This window comes from Rana temporaria, chromosome 7 (assembly GCF_905171775.1).
Source record: "Rana temporaria chromosome 7, aRanTem1.1, whole genome shotgun sequence".
In the NCBI taxonomy this organism is placed as follows: Eukaryota; Metazoa; Chordata; class Amphibia; order Anura; family Ranidae; genus Rana; species Rana temporaria.
In genome coordinates, this window is record NC_053495.1 from 160667785 (window position 1) to 160685771 (window position 17987).

Here is a 17987-nt window from a genome sequence, read left to right on the forward strand (position 1 = left end):
ATATGTAAAGACACGTGATGGTTTCAAACCGACAAAATGGACATGGTCCTCACGCACAGCGATGCCAGGCTTCCAAATGCCACCCTACGCGTTTCGTCGTATTAGACGTCATCATGTGCAGTAAAATAACCGTCCCATAAAACTGTTTGCATCTTAAATAGATTTAGTTACCATAATCTTCTAAGACCTTTTTTTTTACAATTTTTTGAATGATGTTCATGTACATAAACCTATTTGTAGCTTATATTTCTTGACCTTTTATTACACGAAAACTCATATGTACACTGATCTTTACAGAACTCCCCTATATGCATGGCTGCTATTCATGCCGGAGTGGGCTCTAATGGAGGAGGATATATCACAGTAGTGAAGATGCCAGGTCAAGCAAACTACATTAGCTCCATTAAGAATGGCATTGGCAGCCTTAGTTATCAGACATCAGCAAGATCCTTCATGTTGTTCACTAACCTCACTGCTTCAACTGTTTATTCCTCTACTATTGCAGCTGTTCCCAGCACTTCCCCTCCTACCTCTTCAACCGATCCTGGTTTTACTTCTGCTGATAATGTCTCTCCTTCATCCAGCACTGCCCTTCCTGCTTCATCTTCTTCTAGCACTGCCCTTCCTGCCTCTTCTACTGCTCCTGCTTTTAGCACTGCTTTCCCTTCCGCTCCTCCTTCTAGCACTGTCCTTCCTGCTACTTCTGATGCTATAACCCCTACTGGTGTTTCAGACACTACCACCACTCCTCCTTCTAGTACTAACTTCCCTGCTACTTCTAATGCTATAATTACTACTGGTGTTGCAGACACTACCAACACTCCTCCTTCTAGTACTGACTTTCCTGCCACTTCTGATGCTATAATCACTACTAGTGTTGCAGACACTACCACCACTCTTCCTTCTAGTACTGACTTCCCTGCTACTTCTAATGCTATAATTACTACTGGTGTTGCAGACACTACCAACACTCCTCCTTCTAGTACTGACTTCCCTGCTACTTCTGATGCTATAACCACTACTGGTGTTTCAGACACTACCACCACTCTTCCTTCTAGTACTAACTTTCCTGCCACTTCTGATGCTACTATCACTACTGGTTACTCAGACTCTACTACTGCTTATGTGAAGGCTGGTGCTTTAGTTAATGATATTGCTTCAATGAGTGACATTCTTCAATCTGATAGCAGTAGTGTACTGGCTGCTGATACTATTTTAGCTGCCAATACGCTTTCTGCTAATGCTCCAATTACTTCTGCTACGCCTATCCAAACAGCACCTATAACAACTGATCTTACAACTACGAACCTGGTTGATATAGGTAAGATACATTTTTTTTAAGATTTTAGTCAGTGTGAACATATGAATTTACTTTTCAATATTTCTGAATGGATTGGTAAAACTACGGTAGTCCACACACCACTAGTACATTTCAGATCTGACAGCAAGATGCTACTTTCACTAAAGCATTGTTTGGTTTTCCAGTATGTTTTTTATGGAAATAAGCTTTCTTCCCCCAAGCATATCCAAAAACATTAATCCAGGAGGTCCCAATGTTTTTTGCCAGGGTTTATAGAAGATATTGTATATTGCTGAACAGTTAATTGTGTGATTTCGATTTTCTGAAGATTTAATTTGAGTGGAGGTTCATTCCTATGACCACACATCTTTGTAGCTACACTATATTACCAAAAGTATTGGGACACCTGCCTTTACACACACATTCATTTTTAATGGCAACCCATTCTTAGTCCGTAGGGTTCAATATCGAATTGGCCCACCCTTTACAGCTATAACATCTTCAACTCTTCTGGGAAGGCTGTCCACAAGATTTAGGAGTGTGTTTATGGGAGTGTTTGACCATTCTTCCAGAAAAGCATTTGTGAGGTCAGGCATGTTGGATGAGAAGACCTGGCTCGCAGTCTCGGCTCAAATTCATCCCAAAGGTATTCTATCGGGTTGAGGTCAGGACTGTGCAGGCCGGTCAAGTTCCTCCACTCCAAACTCACTCATCCATGTCTTTATGGATCTTGTTTGTGCTCTGGTGCACAGTCATGTTGGAACAGGAAGAGACCCTCACCAAACTTTTCCCACGAAGTTGGGAGCATGAAATTGTCCAAAATGTCTCAGTATGCTGATGCCTTAAGGCCCCGTACACACGGTCGGACCGAACCGATGAGAATGGTCCGACGGACCGTTTTCATCGGTTCACCGCAGAAGTGGCCTGATGGTCTGATGTGTGTACACACCATCAGTTCAAAATCCGATCGGGTCAGAATGCGGTGACGTAAAACACACGACGTACTGAAAAAAACGAAGTTCAATGCTTCCAAGCATGCGTCGACTTGATTCTGAGCATGCGCGGGTTTTGAACCGATGCTTTTCTGTACTAACCATCGGTTTGGTTCGATCGGGCAGCGGTCCATCGGTTCGGTTTTGAAGCATGTTTTAAAATTTTGGACCGAAGGAAAACAGACCGATGGCCTATACACACGGTCGGTTTGGTCCGATGAAACTGAACTTCGGTTAATTCTCATCGGTTCGGTCCGACCGTGTGTACGGGGCCTTAGAGTTCCTTTCACTGGAACTAAGGGGCCAAGCCCAACCCCTGAAAAACAACCCCACACTATAACCCCCCCCCCCCCCCCACCACCACCATCAAATGATTTGGACCAATACACAAAGCAAAATAGCATTAAAGTTCATATGCGTGTAAAGGCAGGTGTCCCAATACTTTCTGGGGGGGGCGCAAGGCCCCCCTGCCCCAAAGCACCCCCCACCCCATGTTGAGGGCATGCGGCCTGGTACGGCTCAGGGGGGGGGGGCGCTCGCTCGTCCTCACCCCCTTATCTGACCGGCCGGGCTGGTGCTCGGATTAGGATCTGGTATGGATTTTGGGGGTTTTTCAGAACCCAGAAAATTATGTGAAGCCCACACACGATCATTTTAAATGACATTTTTTTAAAACAACGTTTTTTTCATGCCGAAAAATGGCATTTTAGTTTTAGTCCCATTTTAGTCTTTTGATCGTATTTTAGTCATCTCAATTTTTTTATTTTTTGTCGTATTTTAGTCTACTAAAATGGTATTAAGTTAGTCAAGTAAAATGTTTTAGAAATCACAACAGAAACCAGTTAAACTGGTGAAAAATCGACTCAACCTTTCTGTTGTGTGTCTCTGTGTGCCACACGGAGCCTGGAGAAGAGCAGCAACGAATTGTATGAGGATTTGAGAACAAAAACTGTGGAAAAGCATGGACAATCTCAAGGTTACAAGTCTTTCTCCAGAGATCTTAAAGTGGTTATAAAACCTTACAACACACTTTTTGCTACAGGTAAGCCTATATTAAGGCTTACATGTAGCTACCCTGGATATCTCCTAAACCTGCACGGGTTAAGGGGATATCCCCTGTGTCTGCATGTGCCAAAGTCATCGGCACATGCGCACTGAAGCAGTGGCACAGTTAGACTGTGCCGTTACCGGCGGCTCCGGTGCACATGCGTGGGAGTGACGTCATCGTGGCTTCGGCCAATGACAGCGACAAAGCCGCGATACCCGTAAGTAACCCCCCGTGAGTCATGTCGGCTGCCGGTGCTGTGTACGAGCACAGCAGCAAGGACTTCGATCTCAGGTGAGTATTACATAATGAGCAATCAGCTTTTTGGTAAAGCCCATCATTCTAGTGTTTTCAGAAAAAGGAATGAGGCCTTTAAAGAAAAGAATACAGTCCCTACAGTCAAACATGATGGAGGTTCACTGATGTTTTGGGGTTGCTTTGCTGCTTCAGGAACTGAATGTCTTGACCGTGTGCATAGCATTAAGAAATCTGAAGACTGCCAAAGAATTCTGGGGTGCAATCTGGGACCCAGTTTCAGAAAGTTAGGTCTTCTTCAGAGGTCATAGGTCAATGACCCAAAGCACACGTCATAAAGCACCCAGAAATGGTTAAAGACAAAGCTCTGGAGAGTACTGAACCGGTCGGCAATGGGTCCAGATCAAAAAGCATTTGGGAAAAGGAACCCTTCTAATCTGAGAGACCTGGAGCAGTTGGCGAAAGAAGAGTGGTCCAAAATTCCAGTAGAGAGATGTAAGAAACTCATTAATGGTTACAGAAAGCGATTTATTTCAGTTATTTTCTCCAAGGGGTGTGCTACCAAATATTAAGTTGAGGGTGACAATTTTGTCCACTCCATTTTTGGAGTTTTGCGTGGAATGTGTCAGATTTGGCTTTTTGTTTCTCCACTTTTTTTTGTGTCATATCAATACAAACACAAGAAAAAAACATTTGTAATTGCAATAATTTTGTGTGCGAAGCGGTGCATTATCTGACAGAAATGCAGGGGTGACAGTATTTCTGGCCATGATTGTATAATATCAGATTGAGATACTAACAGAACTCTTCAGCACATACCACCATACACAGAGCATACTCCTTGTAGCATGTCACTTGGGTGCAGAATGCCAGCACATAATAAATAAACCATGTTACCTATTGCATTTCCACTTTCCTTTGGAGCACCACAGTGTTGGGACCAAATGTCCTGTATACTATATTTATAGCATTCCGCATTCTGTCATTGAGATTAACAAGGTGATTTTCTGTAGTATACCCTTCTCTCTCTCTCTATGTCCCATTCTTTAGCCCCAGCCCGACATGCTTCCTGATGTTACTCTCTCACTCTCAGGTATATCATCATCAACCTCAGACCATAACAAGAGTCAGGGCAACTAACGCAGTTTTTTTCTGGGTGTTAAACTACCTCACCCAGATCTTCAGTGCTGTTAAGGGCTCTTGCAGTAAAAAAACTACATCCACATGGCTTTGGGGTGTTTGGCTCCCATGTCCCATCTCAACCAGGCTCATCCCAGCCTGGCATTTCTATGGGCACTAACTCCACCCTTTACATCACTACAGGAAGGCTTTGTCTACAAGGTGACCTAACACCCACTTACATAATTTCTTATTAGCACAGTCATTTGGGACAGAGCCACCCAGTGGCAGACTAGCTAACTGCACTTGCTAACATGCTACTCAATATCAAGTTTACCTAACATTTGAGTATAGCTAGATTCAGAGAGTTAGGCCGGCGTATCAGTAGATACGCCGACCTAACTCGGAATCTGCGCCGTCCTAAGTTTAAGTGTATTCTCAAACTGAGATACACTTAAACCTAGCTCAGATACGACAGCCTGCGCCGTCGTATCTTAGGGTGCAATATTTAGGCTGGCTGCTAGGTGGCGCTTCCGTTGATTTCGGCGTAGAATATGTAAATGACTAGATACGCCTATTCACGAACGTACGCTTGCCCATCGCAGGCGTAAAGTTATTCCATCAAATAGCTGGCCTAGTCAATGTTAAGTATGGCCGTCGTTCCCACGTCGAAATTTGAAAATTTTACGTCCTTTGCGTAAGTCATCCGTGAATAGGGCTGGACGTAATTTACGTTCACGTCGAAACCAATACGTCCTTGCGGCATACTTTGGCGCAATGCACACTGGGATATGTACACTGACGGCGCATGCGCCGTTCTTAAAAAAACGTCAATCACGTCAGGTCACCCTCCATTAACATAAAACACGCCCCCTCATCCTCATTTGAATTAGGCGCGCTTACGCCGGTCCTATTTACGCTACGCCACCGAAAATTAGTAGGCAAGTACTTTGTGAATACAGTACTTGCCTCTCTGACTTAAGGCGGCGTAGCATTAATACGGTACGCTACGCCGCCTTAAAGATGCGCGCCCCTACCTGAATCTAGCTATTGTTAACTACCGGATGTTCTATTACAGGTCAGCAGGACTGAAAACGTTTTGTTTTTTGTTTTTTATATTTTGTTTTTGCTTTAAATTTCTTTTCAGGGCCTATTAGCTGCTCAACCTATTTAGACCTTCTGACAGGTGACACATTACGGTGAGTATCAGAGTACTTGACTGACACAACCTTGTTCAATTCATGTGTGCCATTGAAGCTTTTAGAGATACAAAAGGACAAGCTGACTGGTGAGCTTCAGAGGTGTAACTGGAAAATAGATTTGTGCAGAAAATACAATATAGAAATAGTTACATGCAAGGGACTGTTCAGAAAGGGAAGTTGTATAACGTAGCATGATGAGGTTAAGGATGGAATTTTCCCAGAGTCAGTATCTTTTTAATGGATCATGAGACATGTCCATAAACCTTAAAATAAATACTGTATCTATATATATATATATATATATATATATATAGATATATATATAGTGGACATTCTAACCTTCCTTAGCACAGCTGCAGCACTTTCTGAACAGCAGTTCATGGAATTATTTAAAGCCAAAGTTTACAAAAAACAAACAAATAAAAAATCAGCAAAAGGACCATTACTTATATTCAATGTGATGTATTTGTTGTGCTGGTTTAGATGATGTCTTTCTCCTCTGATGGCACTTTTCTGTGGGCGAGGGACACTCACTCTGCACGCAGGGGTAACATTCAACATTAATGTGCCCATTAATGCAAGGGACGGTGGTCATGTGGTAATCAAACATTAAGGTGGTTCCCCGACTTAGAGATGAGCCATGCCACTGTGTGCAGTAAAAATAAGTTCCTCTGAAAAGTGCTGTCCCATGTCACTACACACTGTTGCCTGATGCATATTGCAATTCAGAGGAACACTATTGAGCCCGTACCCTCTCCACCAGTCCAGCGTTTCTCTGTCACCTCATTCCCAGTCACAGAATGGGGTCCTGCCATAAAGATAGCATGGACCTCATGCGTGCACTTGTTAAGTCCTTCACTCCCGTACCCTTGGTCCCGGTTGCCATGGAAAACTGCCCCCTCGCTACTGGATGACCCTCTGCCATGGTACCACACTTCATGACTGGCGGCAATGTACCCACACTAGTTCTTGTTTACGCATAGCAACCACATTCCTCCTTCTATTTGTCTTGCTAAGTAGTAGCTTTGCTTCATACCCCATCGGTGCTTTACCCTAGTTCTTTCATAAACCAAAAACCATCATATACCCCTTTGAATAACTTCAGACCAGGCTTAAGCGGAGCTCCACCCTCAAATATAACTCTACATCAGTAGTTTTAAAAAAAAATCATTATTCCATTAAAAAAAAAAGAAATTTTTACATGCCTTTAAACGGTTGTTGCTAGGCAGAATTGTTAATCTTCCTTCTTCCTGCACCGCAGTCCTTGTGCTTTATAGCCTACACCGCACAGACTCCTGGGAATGTAGTGTCATAATTTCCCAGGAGTCTGTGCGCTCCCAAGTCCCGAAAAATCGCGTGATTTCAGTACAGTACAGGTGCTGTTTGCACATCTCACCGGGAAGAGTAAAAAAAATGTACTGGGCTTCAATTGCCCACACAGGGGATGGAAACGGCCACATCGTACTGCACAGCAGTGTAGGCAAGTTTTTTATTCATTTACACAGCGATGTGGTATGTTTGATGCAGTATAATGGGATCTTTATCACCATAATATTTAAATGGGCAAAAAACAGTTGATGCAACTTTTACTTAAATATCATTGTAATAAAGTCTAACATGATTAAATACATTAGCGTGTCCCCTAACTAGAATTAGGCTTCCCAGGCATACCTCCATAGGGTAGTAGTACATCTTTGGTGTTCCCCAGAAGCTGGTAGATCTCTGGATCTTGGTGCTTCCCAACAGACTGCATGGAATAGCAGTCCTCCTCTGCAGTATCACAGTATTCTCAGCCCTGGACCCTGGCCTTCCCCCTTTTCATAATACCGGTCGAAAAGGCTGGGTCCAAAAAGCTCTGAAACAGCAAAGCCCAGACTACCCCTTTCCAAACTGAGTCAGCCACTGTCTAACTAACACGCCGACAACCTGCCTATATTCCCTCACACCCCCATCATCATAATCTTCCAGTGCACCAGTAGTGTCCCTTTTTTTTTTTTTTAAGTGGAGGTTCACCCTTTAAAACAATTTTTGACATCACACGGAGCCGTGCCATCCTACCGACAGAATGCCGGTGTTTTTTTTTTTTTTTCAGCACATACCTCTTCATCAGGATTTTGACCTCACGGCGATCCCGCGGGAGTGGGCGTTCCCAAGCACTGCCTGTGATTGACAGGCTTCCGAACGGCGCATACTGCGCATCACAGGTTGCCGACAGAACCCGAACGTCGGTGCGCAGGCGCCGTATAGAGCCGCACCAACGTTTGGGTTTTTTCGGCAACCTGTGACGCGCAGTATGCGCCGTTCGGAAGCCTGTCAATCACAGGCAGTGCTTGGGAACGCCCACTCCCGCGGGATCGCCGTGAGGTCAAAATCGTGATTAAGAGGTATGTGCTGAGAAAAAAAACCAACCACCGGCATTCTGTCGGTAGGGTGGTGCGGCTCAGTGTGATGTCAAAAATTGTTTTGAGGGTGAACCTCCACTTTAAGTAAATTTAGGCTTTAAGGATCCTTTCACACAGTCGGACCGTTCAGATCCGCCTGTCAGTTTTGTCGGGGGACCTGAACGGCTGCTCTATACATCTCTATGGAGCGTTGGATGTCGGCGGAGACATGTCCGCTAACATCCGACACGATCCGCTAAAATCAGACGGATGGCGCTACGTCGCCATCTGTCCATGGCGGATCGGATCAGATGAGATCTGATGAAAACGGACATATTGTCTGTTTTCATCAGATCTCTCCATAGGAGACAGTGGCGCTGGACAAGCCCCTCCCCGCTCTGTGAGCAGAGAGGGACCTGTCATCCGCTGGCTCAGCGGAGATCCACATAGAGATCTCCCGCTGAGCTGGTGGGAGCTGGCGGACTCCGCTGCGGCGGATCCGCCTAGTGTAAAAGGGGCATAAAAGTTGCTTCACAGAGCAGAATTACAATACAATCAGATAAAGAACTACTATAAAATGTCCAAACATGTTTACAATATATATTTTTTACACGTAAGAGTTTGCTTCTGTCATTTATGTTAATACATTTAATTTTAATATCCATTTCTGTTTTTTTGTTTTAGGGTTTGGTGCCCTGCATCCTGTGACGCTTCATATATAGTTTGGGGAACTAAAATTTACACATCTGTAAGAATTTGTTTTGCTCTCCTTTTACATGCAAATAGCTTCTTTGACCTGTATGCTGTAAGTTTTAAAATGTTGCATTTATAGCCACTGAAACCAGGCCTGGACTGGGGCAAAAAATTAGCCTGGGCATTTTAGACTGAGTGCCCAATTTTTCCAGGAAATAAGGGGGGAGGGCATTCGTGGGGGCAGTTGGTGACGAGATATTGATGGAGTCGGTCTTCAGTACTGTAATGTAAAGGGGCACTGTGATATAAAGAGGACTGCATTGTAAAGGGGCACTGTAATGATTACAGTGCCCCTTTACAGTGCAGTCCCCTTTATATCACAGTGTCCCTTTTTAATCTCTGCCTCCCCTATACGGTCCTACCTTTGGCAGGGCAGAGGCAGGATTCAGCCTTTGTGTCCTCTCCAGGGTCCCGCCAATTATGTCATTCTATTAGTAGGGCAGGGGGTGGGAGAAGCTGCAGATCTGGATCATATTAACAATTGGGCGATTACCCGCTTGTTAATATAAAAAGACTCCCGCGCTCTGTGCAGATCTCCAGCTCTTCCCACCACCTGCTCTGCTGATAGGATGACATCATTGGCGGGACGGGAAAGTCGGGAGAGGAGACACAGGCTGCGTAGCGGGAGGTGAGCGGTGACCGCAGTCTGTGTGACCACTTACCTCCTGCAGTGCGGTCATCAACAGGCCACTCTTGTTAGAACTTGCAGCTCATCATCCCCGACCCACAGGACAAATACCCGGTGTGCCCTAGGCTAGCCCTAGGGCCTGACAGAAACCCCTCATGCATAACTAAAGCCTTTTTTTGGGGTTGGGGTCCAGACTGGTTATGACCACTATTTTTTTTTTGTATAATCTTTATTTTTCAGATTTTTCAGATAAAGTTTTGCACAAGACAGATAAACACATAGACATTCTGCCAACATGGCCCATTAGGTAAATTACTGGAATTATAGGAATCACATTGCACATCAATCGGGATCTCATCTCGGGCAATCACACTGAACCTAGTGGTAAGCCCCCCTCCCCAGGGGCACGCCCAAACCCGGAGGCACAGCAGGGTGAATGGTTAGCAACATAAACAAGGCACAATATAAACCACTTCCATAATGTACCACCCTACCCTCACCACCTGGGCGCTTCCCATCTGGAGGGACGCCCCCCCATAGGATATAACATATAGAACAGGCCTTCGAGTAGTAGATCCTTATGCAATGGAACAATCAGGGAAGAAGGGAAACATGGAATGGGTCACATATAGACAGGGAAGGAATGGGGGAGGGGAAAGGTGGAAAGGGGGTAAGGAAAAAAGGGGGGGGGGTAGGGGTAGCATCCAACACATGTGCATCCGTACAGCAAGACATGAAATAGATTATGACATCTCCAAAATGGCTCTAACAGTCCTAGTCAACGACAGCTTCAAGGCTACCGGTAGTATCCCCATTTCCGATACCTGGTCTCCCACCGGAGGGACCAGCCCTCCGGGTGGGCTCAAGCTCCGGCTGGTCTTCAACATAGTGTATCCAGGTCGCCCATATGAGGTAGAACTTATCATATCTGTCTTTGCACTGCGCCATCCACTTCTCAGCCTCCATGAGTTTATTTACCATAGTTACCCACTCTAAGCGGGTCGGTACCTGGGGCGTCTTCCAATATATCGGGATCAGCCGTCTGGCCGCATTGAGTAGATGAGGCAGTGCAGACTTGCGGTATTGACTGATTGGGATGGTAGGGAAGTGAAGCAAGGACTCCAGTGGGGAGTCCGGTAGCTCCACATCCAAGATCAACCTGATCTGGGCATGGACGTCTTGCCAGAAGGGGCGCAGCCTGGGGCACTCCCACCAAATATGTAGGAAAGTGCCCCGTTGGCCACACTCCCGCCAGCATGCATCTGGGAGAGATGGATACATCTGGGCAAGCCTGGTGGGTACCCTATACCACCTAGTAAGCACCTTATAACTATTTTCCTGCATCCTCGTATCGACCGTGCTCGAATGTGTGAGTCTATACATGTGGTCCAATTGGGGTTCAGAAAAGCTGTGTTGCAGGTCAACCTCCCACTCCCTTATGAACCTTGGCTTCCCATCTTTCCGCAGAGAGTATATCAGGGCATATAAGGCTGAGATAGCATGGGGGACCGCCTCCTGGGACATACAGAGACGTTCAAAAGGGGAGGCCTGCGTGGGCGACCTGACCCCGTGGGGTAGGGTATTGAGGAAATGGCTGAGTTGCCGGTACCGCCATTCATCCATAAGGAAGGGACCATATTGCTCCCTCAGCGCATCCAGGGACAGCAAGCCCCGGTCCTGAACGAATCTCCCGCACCTAGACTCCCCGTCCGCCGCCCACGTCCGAAAAAAGGACGGGTGTTCCCCTGGAGTGAACCAGGGGAAGCCCCCTAGGGGCGCCAGCGGGGAGGTCGGCAGCGCAAGCCCCCCCGTCTTATTTAAGGCATCCCAGGTCGTCAGGGCATGGACGGCAAAGGGGGACACCAGTCCCGACAGCCCCCTATGTTCCCTAGGTACCCACGGGGCGTGAGCCAGATTACGCCCCGCCAGGAACTTGTCCAAGGGCACCCATACCTTATGCCGGACATTATGATACCAATCCAGAATGCGCTGGAGAGCTATCGACTCGTAGTACCTTCGCATCACCGGCACCCCCAGCCCACCCGCAGACTTAGGGCGTTGCTATTTACGGAGGGCTAGCCGTGGACATTTCCCACTCCAGACATACTGAATGAACAGACTGTTGAGGCTTGAGAAGAAGGCCCTAGGCAGAGCAATTGGGATCATCTGTAAGAAAAACAAGATTCTGGGGAGCACATTCATTTTAAGTACACTGACCCGGCCCATCCACGAGAAGGCCGTCCTATCCCACCTCTTTAAGTCCACCCTGATGGAAGAGAGCAGCGGGGTGTAGTTGCACTCATATAGCTGAGCACAGCTCGCTGGTAACTGGACTCCTAGGTACTTCAGGGATGTCTGGCACCACGTAAACGAAAAGGCGGATTGCAGCTGGGAGCGCAGGCCCTGAGGTATGTTCAGTGACAGGATCTCCGACTTGGCATAATTTATCTTAAAATTAGACAAAAGGTTAAACTCGGCTAGCTCCGCCATAATATTGGGTAAGGACAGCAAGGGTTCAGATACATAGAACAATACGTCGTCCGCATACGCGGACAACTTATGTTCCCTTGGGCCAACGGTGAGTCCCCTGATATTACTATTAAGGCGAATCCTGCTAAGCAGTGGCTCAAGCGTTAAAGCAAACACGAGGGGTGACAGCGGGCACCCCTGCCGTGTTCCGTTGCTGATCGGAAAGGGGTCTGATAGCAAGCCGTTCACCTTGACTCTGGCAGACGGGGAGCTATACAGAGAGGATATCCAGGTTAGCATATTGGGGCCTAGGCCAAGCTCTGTCAAGACTGTTTTCATATACGTTCCAGTCCACCCGGTCAAATGCCTTCTCGGCATCAGTAGAGAGCAAAAGACACGGCTGAGGGTCTGCCTGCGACTCCACCCAATGGATCAGTTGGAGTGCCCTGTTTGCATTGTCCCTCGCCTCCCTGCCCATAATGAAGCCAGTTTGGTCCGGGTGGACTACAGACGGGAGCACCGGTTTAAGCCTATTGGCCAAAATCTTGGCCAGGATCTTAATGTCGGTATTCAGTAGCGATATAGGCCTATAGCTACCTGGTAGGGTGTGGTCCTTCCCCTCCTTTGGGAGGACCGAAATGTGGGCCAGTAGAGCCTCAGGTGGCATTGCCGTGCCAGCGGCCAAAGCTGTGAAGTATGCGCACATATGACCTGACAGTTCCTCTACATATTTCTTGTAGTAGGCATTAGTGTAGCCATCAGGGCCAGGGCTCTTCCCATTAGGGAGTTCTTTCACTACCGCCCGAATTTCTGCGACGGTAATAGGGGCATCTAGTTGCTTGCTCACCGGAGCCTCCAGCCGGGGGAGCTGCGCTTCCGACAGGTATTGGAGTATTTTGGCAACCCGTTGCGATTCGGAGACGCCAGGTAGCGTATCCGGTAGGTGGTAGAGCTGGGCATAAAAGTCCCGAAATGCCGCCGCGATCTTGGACGAATGAACGACCGTCGCACCCGCCGTGGATTTTAGTTTGTGGACATGGCCTGTCTCCCGTTGACCCCTAAGGGCTCTAGCCAGCATCCTTCCGCACTTGTTGCCAAACTCATAGAATTTGTGGGTCAGGTAGCGCAGCCGTGCCCTGATCTTAGAGTCTAGTAGGTCCGCCAGGTCCCGGCGGAGAGTAGACAGTTCCTCCGCCAGTGCCGGGGTAACCTTTTTCTTATGAGCGAGCTCCGCCGAGCGAAGCTTCGCCAGTAAGGATTGCAATTCGCCCTCCCTAGCCTTCTTGAGCCTAGCTCCTTGTGAGATCAGCTCTCCCCGCACCACTGCTTTGTGGCCCTCCCAAATGGACCCCATGCCTACCTCTCCAATTGTATTTTCAGCGAAGTACAGGGAGATAGTGTCAGAGACCTGTTTTTGAGCAACCGCATCGTCAAGGATGCCATCATTCAGGCGCCATGTCCAAGTCCGAGCCTCCACTGAAAGGGGACGCAGGGAAATGGACACCGGCGCGTGGTCGGAAATGGTGATGGAGCCAATGGAGGCCCCGGCCAAGGAGTCAAGGGAGAACTGATCCATTAGTAGAAAATCTATGCGAGTGTACACCCCGTGCGTGGCTGAGAAATAGCTGTAGTCCCTGTCGGTTGGGCGGAGCAATCTCCAACAGTCCACCAAGTGGTGGGCCTGCAGAGCCTTCCGGAAACGCCTCAAGAAGGCAAAGGAATGCCCCGAGCGACCGGAGGACGTATCAACCAGGGGATCAGGGCAAACGTTAAAATCCCCTCCCAGGATGAGGTGTCCATCCCGGAAGGTAGACAATGACTCCAGGACAGAGTCCAGAAAAGAAATCTGGCCACTGTTCGGAGCGTAAAGTGTAGCGAGGGTATATTTACGGCCTAAAATGGAGCCCTTAACAAAAACAAAACGACCATTAGGGTCTATCCTCTGGTCCTCTACAATAAAGGGGCAGTTTTTGTGTATCGCCACAGCGACTCCCCCCGATTTAGCTCGGGGGGAGTTGCCAAGGAACCACAGGGGGTAAAGATGGGTGGGAAGGCGGGGGACCGAGTCAGTGCGGAAATGCGTCTCCTGCAAAAAAAGAACATGAGCTCCCAAGCGCTTCATCTCAAGCCACAACTTACTGCGTTTCATCGGGGAGCCCAGGCCACGGACGTTGTAGGATACCACTTTTACATCAGCCATACCAGACGATCCAGGAGGGGGTGTGGGAGGGACCCTTCACACAGCTTCTCAAGCGGACAGGAGCACCTAGATCTCACCGAGCCTCGAAGGAGCCTAGGATACAGAGTATAGTTACAACGGATGCACAGTATCGGGAACTCAGGGGGTGGGGGGGGTAAGGAGGGGAACAGGTCATTAAGAAACAGGGAACATATAAACACAAAAAAACACAAAGCCCAGTGGGCCCAACTTAGTGCAGTAACACCACCGGTCGGGGGCCCCCCCCATCCCCCAAAGTGGGAGATGCGGCGGAGGCCAGCGAGCGGCGGTAATCCCCAAAAAGGGAGCATGACTCCAAAGGAGTCGGCCTATTGGGGGGTTAGTGACGAAGGCACAGAGAGCGAGTCCGTGCGGGGACCCGCAGGTGTCCATTAAAGTTGCATCTACCCCTGAGCCCAGGGGAGACTAGTGCGACGGCGGTCAGGGGGGAAATGTCATCCGGTGTCACCGGCATCAGAACAAAAGGGCAAAAGAAAAAACAAAATAAAATTGAAGAATCAACAGTTCAGATGCCAGGAACCTTAACAGCAACAGTTCTTCCGGCGGTGGTAACGGATGACCAAAAATGAAGAGGAGTAAAGCAAAACATTGCAGGAGCCATAAATGACAAGAATCATAGTTCACACTTCCCCCTGTGGGGAGTGGGGTAGTGGAGTATGGCCAGGTGGGCCCCTCCTGGGGCCTCGGCGACGGTTGCGGCGGCGAGCCGGCATCCACTGTCCAGGACGGTTAGGTAGCGGGATATCTGGCGAGGTCCTCCAGTCCGGTATATCCACCTGAGGGAGGCCTAGTGCTTCCAGGAACCGGGGCAGGTCAGTCGTGGTACGCAGTGTATGCGTCTGGCCGTCTCTAGTAGCCGACAGGCTAAATGGAAAGCCCCATCGGTAGGTCAATTGGGCATCTTGGAGAGCCCCCAGAAGGGGTTTGAGGGCCCGGCGTTGCATTAGTGTGCGCCTGGACAGATCTGGGAAGAAGGATAGCTGCGCGCCATCAAAGTCCACGTGCCTGACTCCCCTTACCTGAGTCATAATGCGTTCCTTAAGGGAGTATTTGTGCAACTTACATATGATGTCCCGGGGTTTATCCGGATCATCTGAGGGTGGGCGCAGGGCGCGGTGTGCTCGGTCAATTTCAATATACTCAGGGGCCTGGCGGCCTAGAATCTGTTTAAAGACCCCTTGCAGGGTGGGGACAATCTCCCTCGGGCCTGTCGCCTCAGGTAGGCCCCTGATGCGAATATTCACTCTGCGGCTTCTGTTCTCAAAATTGTCCATTTGATCCAATAAGGCCTCCAGCCTGCGATCCTGCATCCGACAGTGTTCTGTGAGTGCATGCAGGCTTGGGACAGTTTCTTCCCATTGAGCTTCCAAGGTCTCCACTCTGCCTCCCAGGTGGGCCGTGTCAGTCTGCAGGTCAGTGATGTCCTGCCTCAGTGCCTTCTCCACCTTCTGGGCAAAGCGCTCCAGATCAGCCTTGGTGGGGAGGGATAAAATATGGGAGCGGATGTCCTTATCCTCCCAGGGATCTCCTCCAGTCCTCGGCTCATCAATGCTTTCAGAGCCAGAGGTGGACGGGGAGCGATGCTGGGTGGAGGCCTGCACGAGCGGGGAGGCAATGGGGGAGGAAGGCCTAGCAGCGTGTGTGTCGGGCGCCATCTTGGCTGTACCTGCCGTCTCGCCGCCGGTCCCAAAAAAGGCATCCAAGGAGCCAGAATGTCCCCGTGGTGTCCGCTGAGGCTGCGGGGAAGGCTTGCGCTTCGGTGGCATCGTGTCTGCGCGAAAAATCCCCCCTGGGAACCGCCGTATGTGCCGAGTAATGCGCGGGTCTCACGGAGCTCTGAGAGAGCACGTCCTCACTCGCTCATGCCGCGGCCACGCCCCCCGTTATGACCACTATTAAGTTTATTTTTTAACCTTTTTTTTATGCTGTTTATATTCCATTTGGGAAAAATAGCGCAAACTGTTGGTGCTATATAAATCCTGTATAATAATAATAATAATAATAATTTGGAAGATCTTCCCATTACTTCTGTACTTGAGACAAATAGGAAGTAAAATGAAATTGCTCCAAAGCGAAGGGAAATTATGTATGTTCATTTTCATCCTGTACTGAAAACAAGGGTTACCAGGACAAATAGAGAGGTGAATTACCACAGAGGAGACACAGACAACAATAAAAATGAGTCTATAACCTATCCCCACCCTATCCAAATTTTAAAACAAGAGTATTTGAAATACATACTCTTTCGAGGATCATAAATCCCCAAACAATTCCCATCTCTACCTGTCACCTACTAGCAATCAACGGGTAGATAGCAATTTATGGGTTGTTGACTCCTGGTGTAAAAACCTGATTTAACAGGGAGGCCGCACAAGCTCCCTGGAGCATGGGTTGGAGTCACCATTGCGACCACTCAAGCTCCCGGCCATGCCCCTCACAGTAATGTCCTCTGCCCCCCCACAGAAGTGTCCTCTGCCCCCCTTCACATCACCCCTCCCACAGTAATATACTCTGCCCCCCATATTAGTGTCCTCTGCCACCACCTATCCCACAGTAGTATGCTCTCCCCCCCCCCCCCGCAACAGTAGTGTCCTCTGCCCGAGCTTCATCAGCCCCCCCCCCACAGTAATGTATTCTGCCGCCTCCCCACAGTAGTGCCCTCTGCCTCCCCTTCACATCACCCCCTTACTGTAGTGTTCTCTGCCCCCCCCCCATAGCAGTATGCCCCCCCAAGGCAGTATCCTCTGCCCCCCTCCCCCACCACAATAGTGTCTTCTGACCCCCCCCCCCCCACACACACACACACACACACACACACACACAAACACACAATCACACAGCAGTGTCCTAACTCTTAGCTCTCCTACCTTACACGGATGTACACAGCAGATTGGAGACAGAGAGAGGGAGGCAGCACAGTTCTAGATGGAGGGCTGGAGCAGGAACTGCTGGAGTTTGTTACCCCAATACTTCCTATTCCTAAAATGTGGCTGCTGTACTGTGTACTTGTATGATAATATATCCTGTTTGCTTTGTATTTCTTCCTTTATGTGAAATCCATGGTGTTTCTGCCAGTCCCTCTGCTTTCCTAATAACAACTGACCACACTAAGCAGGAGAGCTCAGTGTGGTCTCTAGCTATGCTGAGAACTATGTGTGCTCTCCTCCAATGATCAGACTTGTCCTGACATGCCCCTGCAGCATAGCCATTCACTGGGAAGCTCAGTGTGCTGCTGCTTCTTCTTCCCCCAGCTATTATGCAGCTGAGAACAGAGGGGATGTGATTACTTATAAAAAAAGGTAAAATAGGTATTTATAATGTAAACTAATTGGGTAGTTTTAAAAGGTGATTGTTCACGATCACTTTAACTTTTCATATTAACAAGCTGGTGATTGGTTGCTAGGACTGTCCTGGGACTGCCCTGCATCCTAGCAATCATCTGCTAGTTAAAGCGGATCTCCACCCTAAAGTGAAGTCGCACTGATCGGCACCCTCCCCCCCTCCGGTGTCACATTTGACCCGTTTCAGGGGGGAGGGGGGTGCAGATACCTGTCTAAAGACAGGTATTTGCACCCACTTCCGGCTCGGGCAAAAGAGGGGTATT

The 17987-nt window shown here is 48.4% G+C and overlaps 1 protein-coding gene across 1 annotated transcript in view; it reads left to right on the top strand.

Annotated features, from left to right (window-relative positions):
• The window catches only part of LOC120945824 (mucin-5AC-like), a 43733-nt gene that overhangs the window by 24940 nt on the left and 806 nt on the right, over positions 1-17987 (top strand). The window contains exons 6-8 of the mRNA XM_040360313.1: positions 298-1321; positions 5859-5910; positions 8979-9042. Coding sequence (XP_040216247.1) covers positions 298-1321; positions 5859-5910; positions 8979-9042 — 1140 coding nt within the window. The remainder of the gene's footprint in view (positions 1-297; positions 1322-5858; positions 5911-8978; positions 9043-17987) is intronic.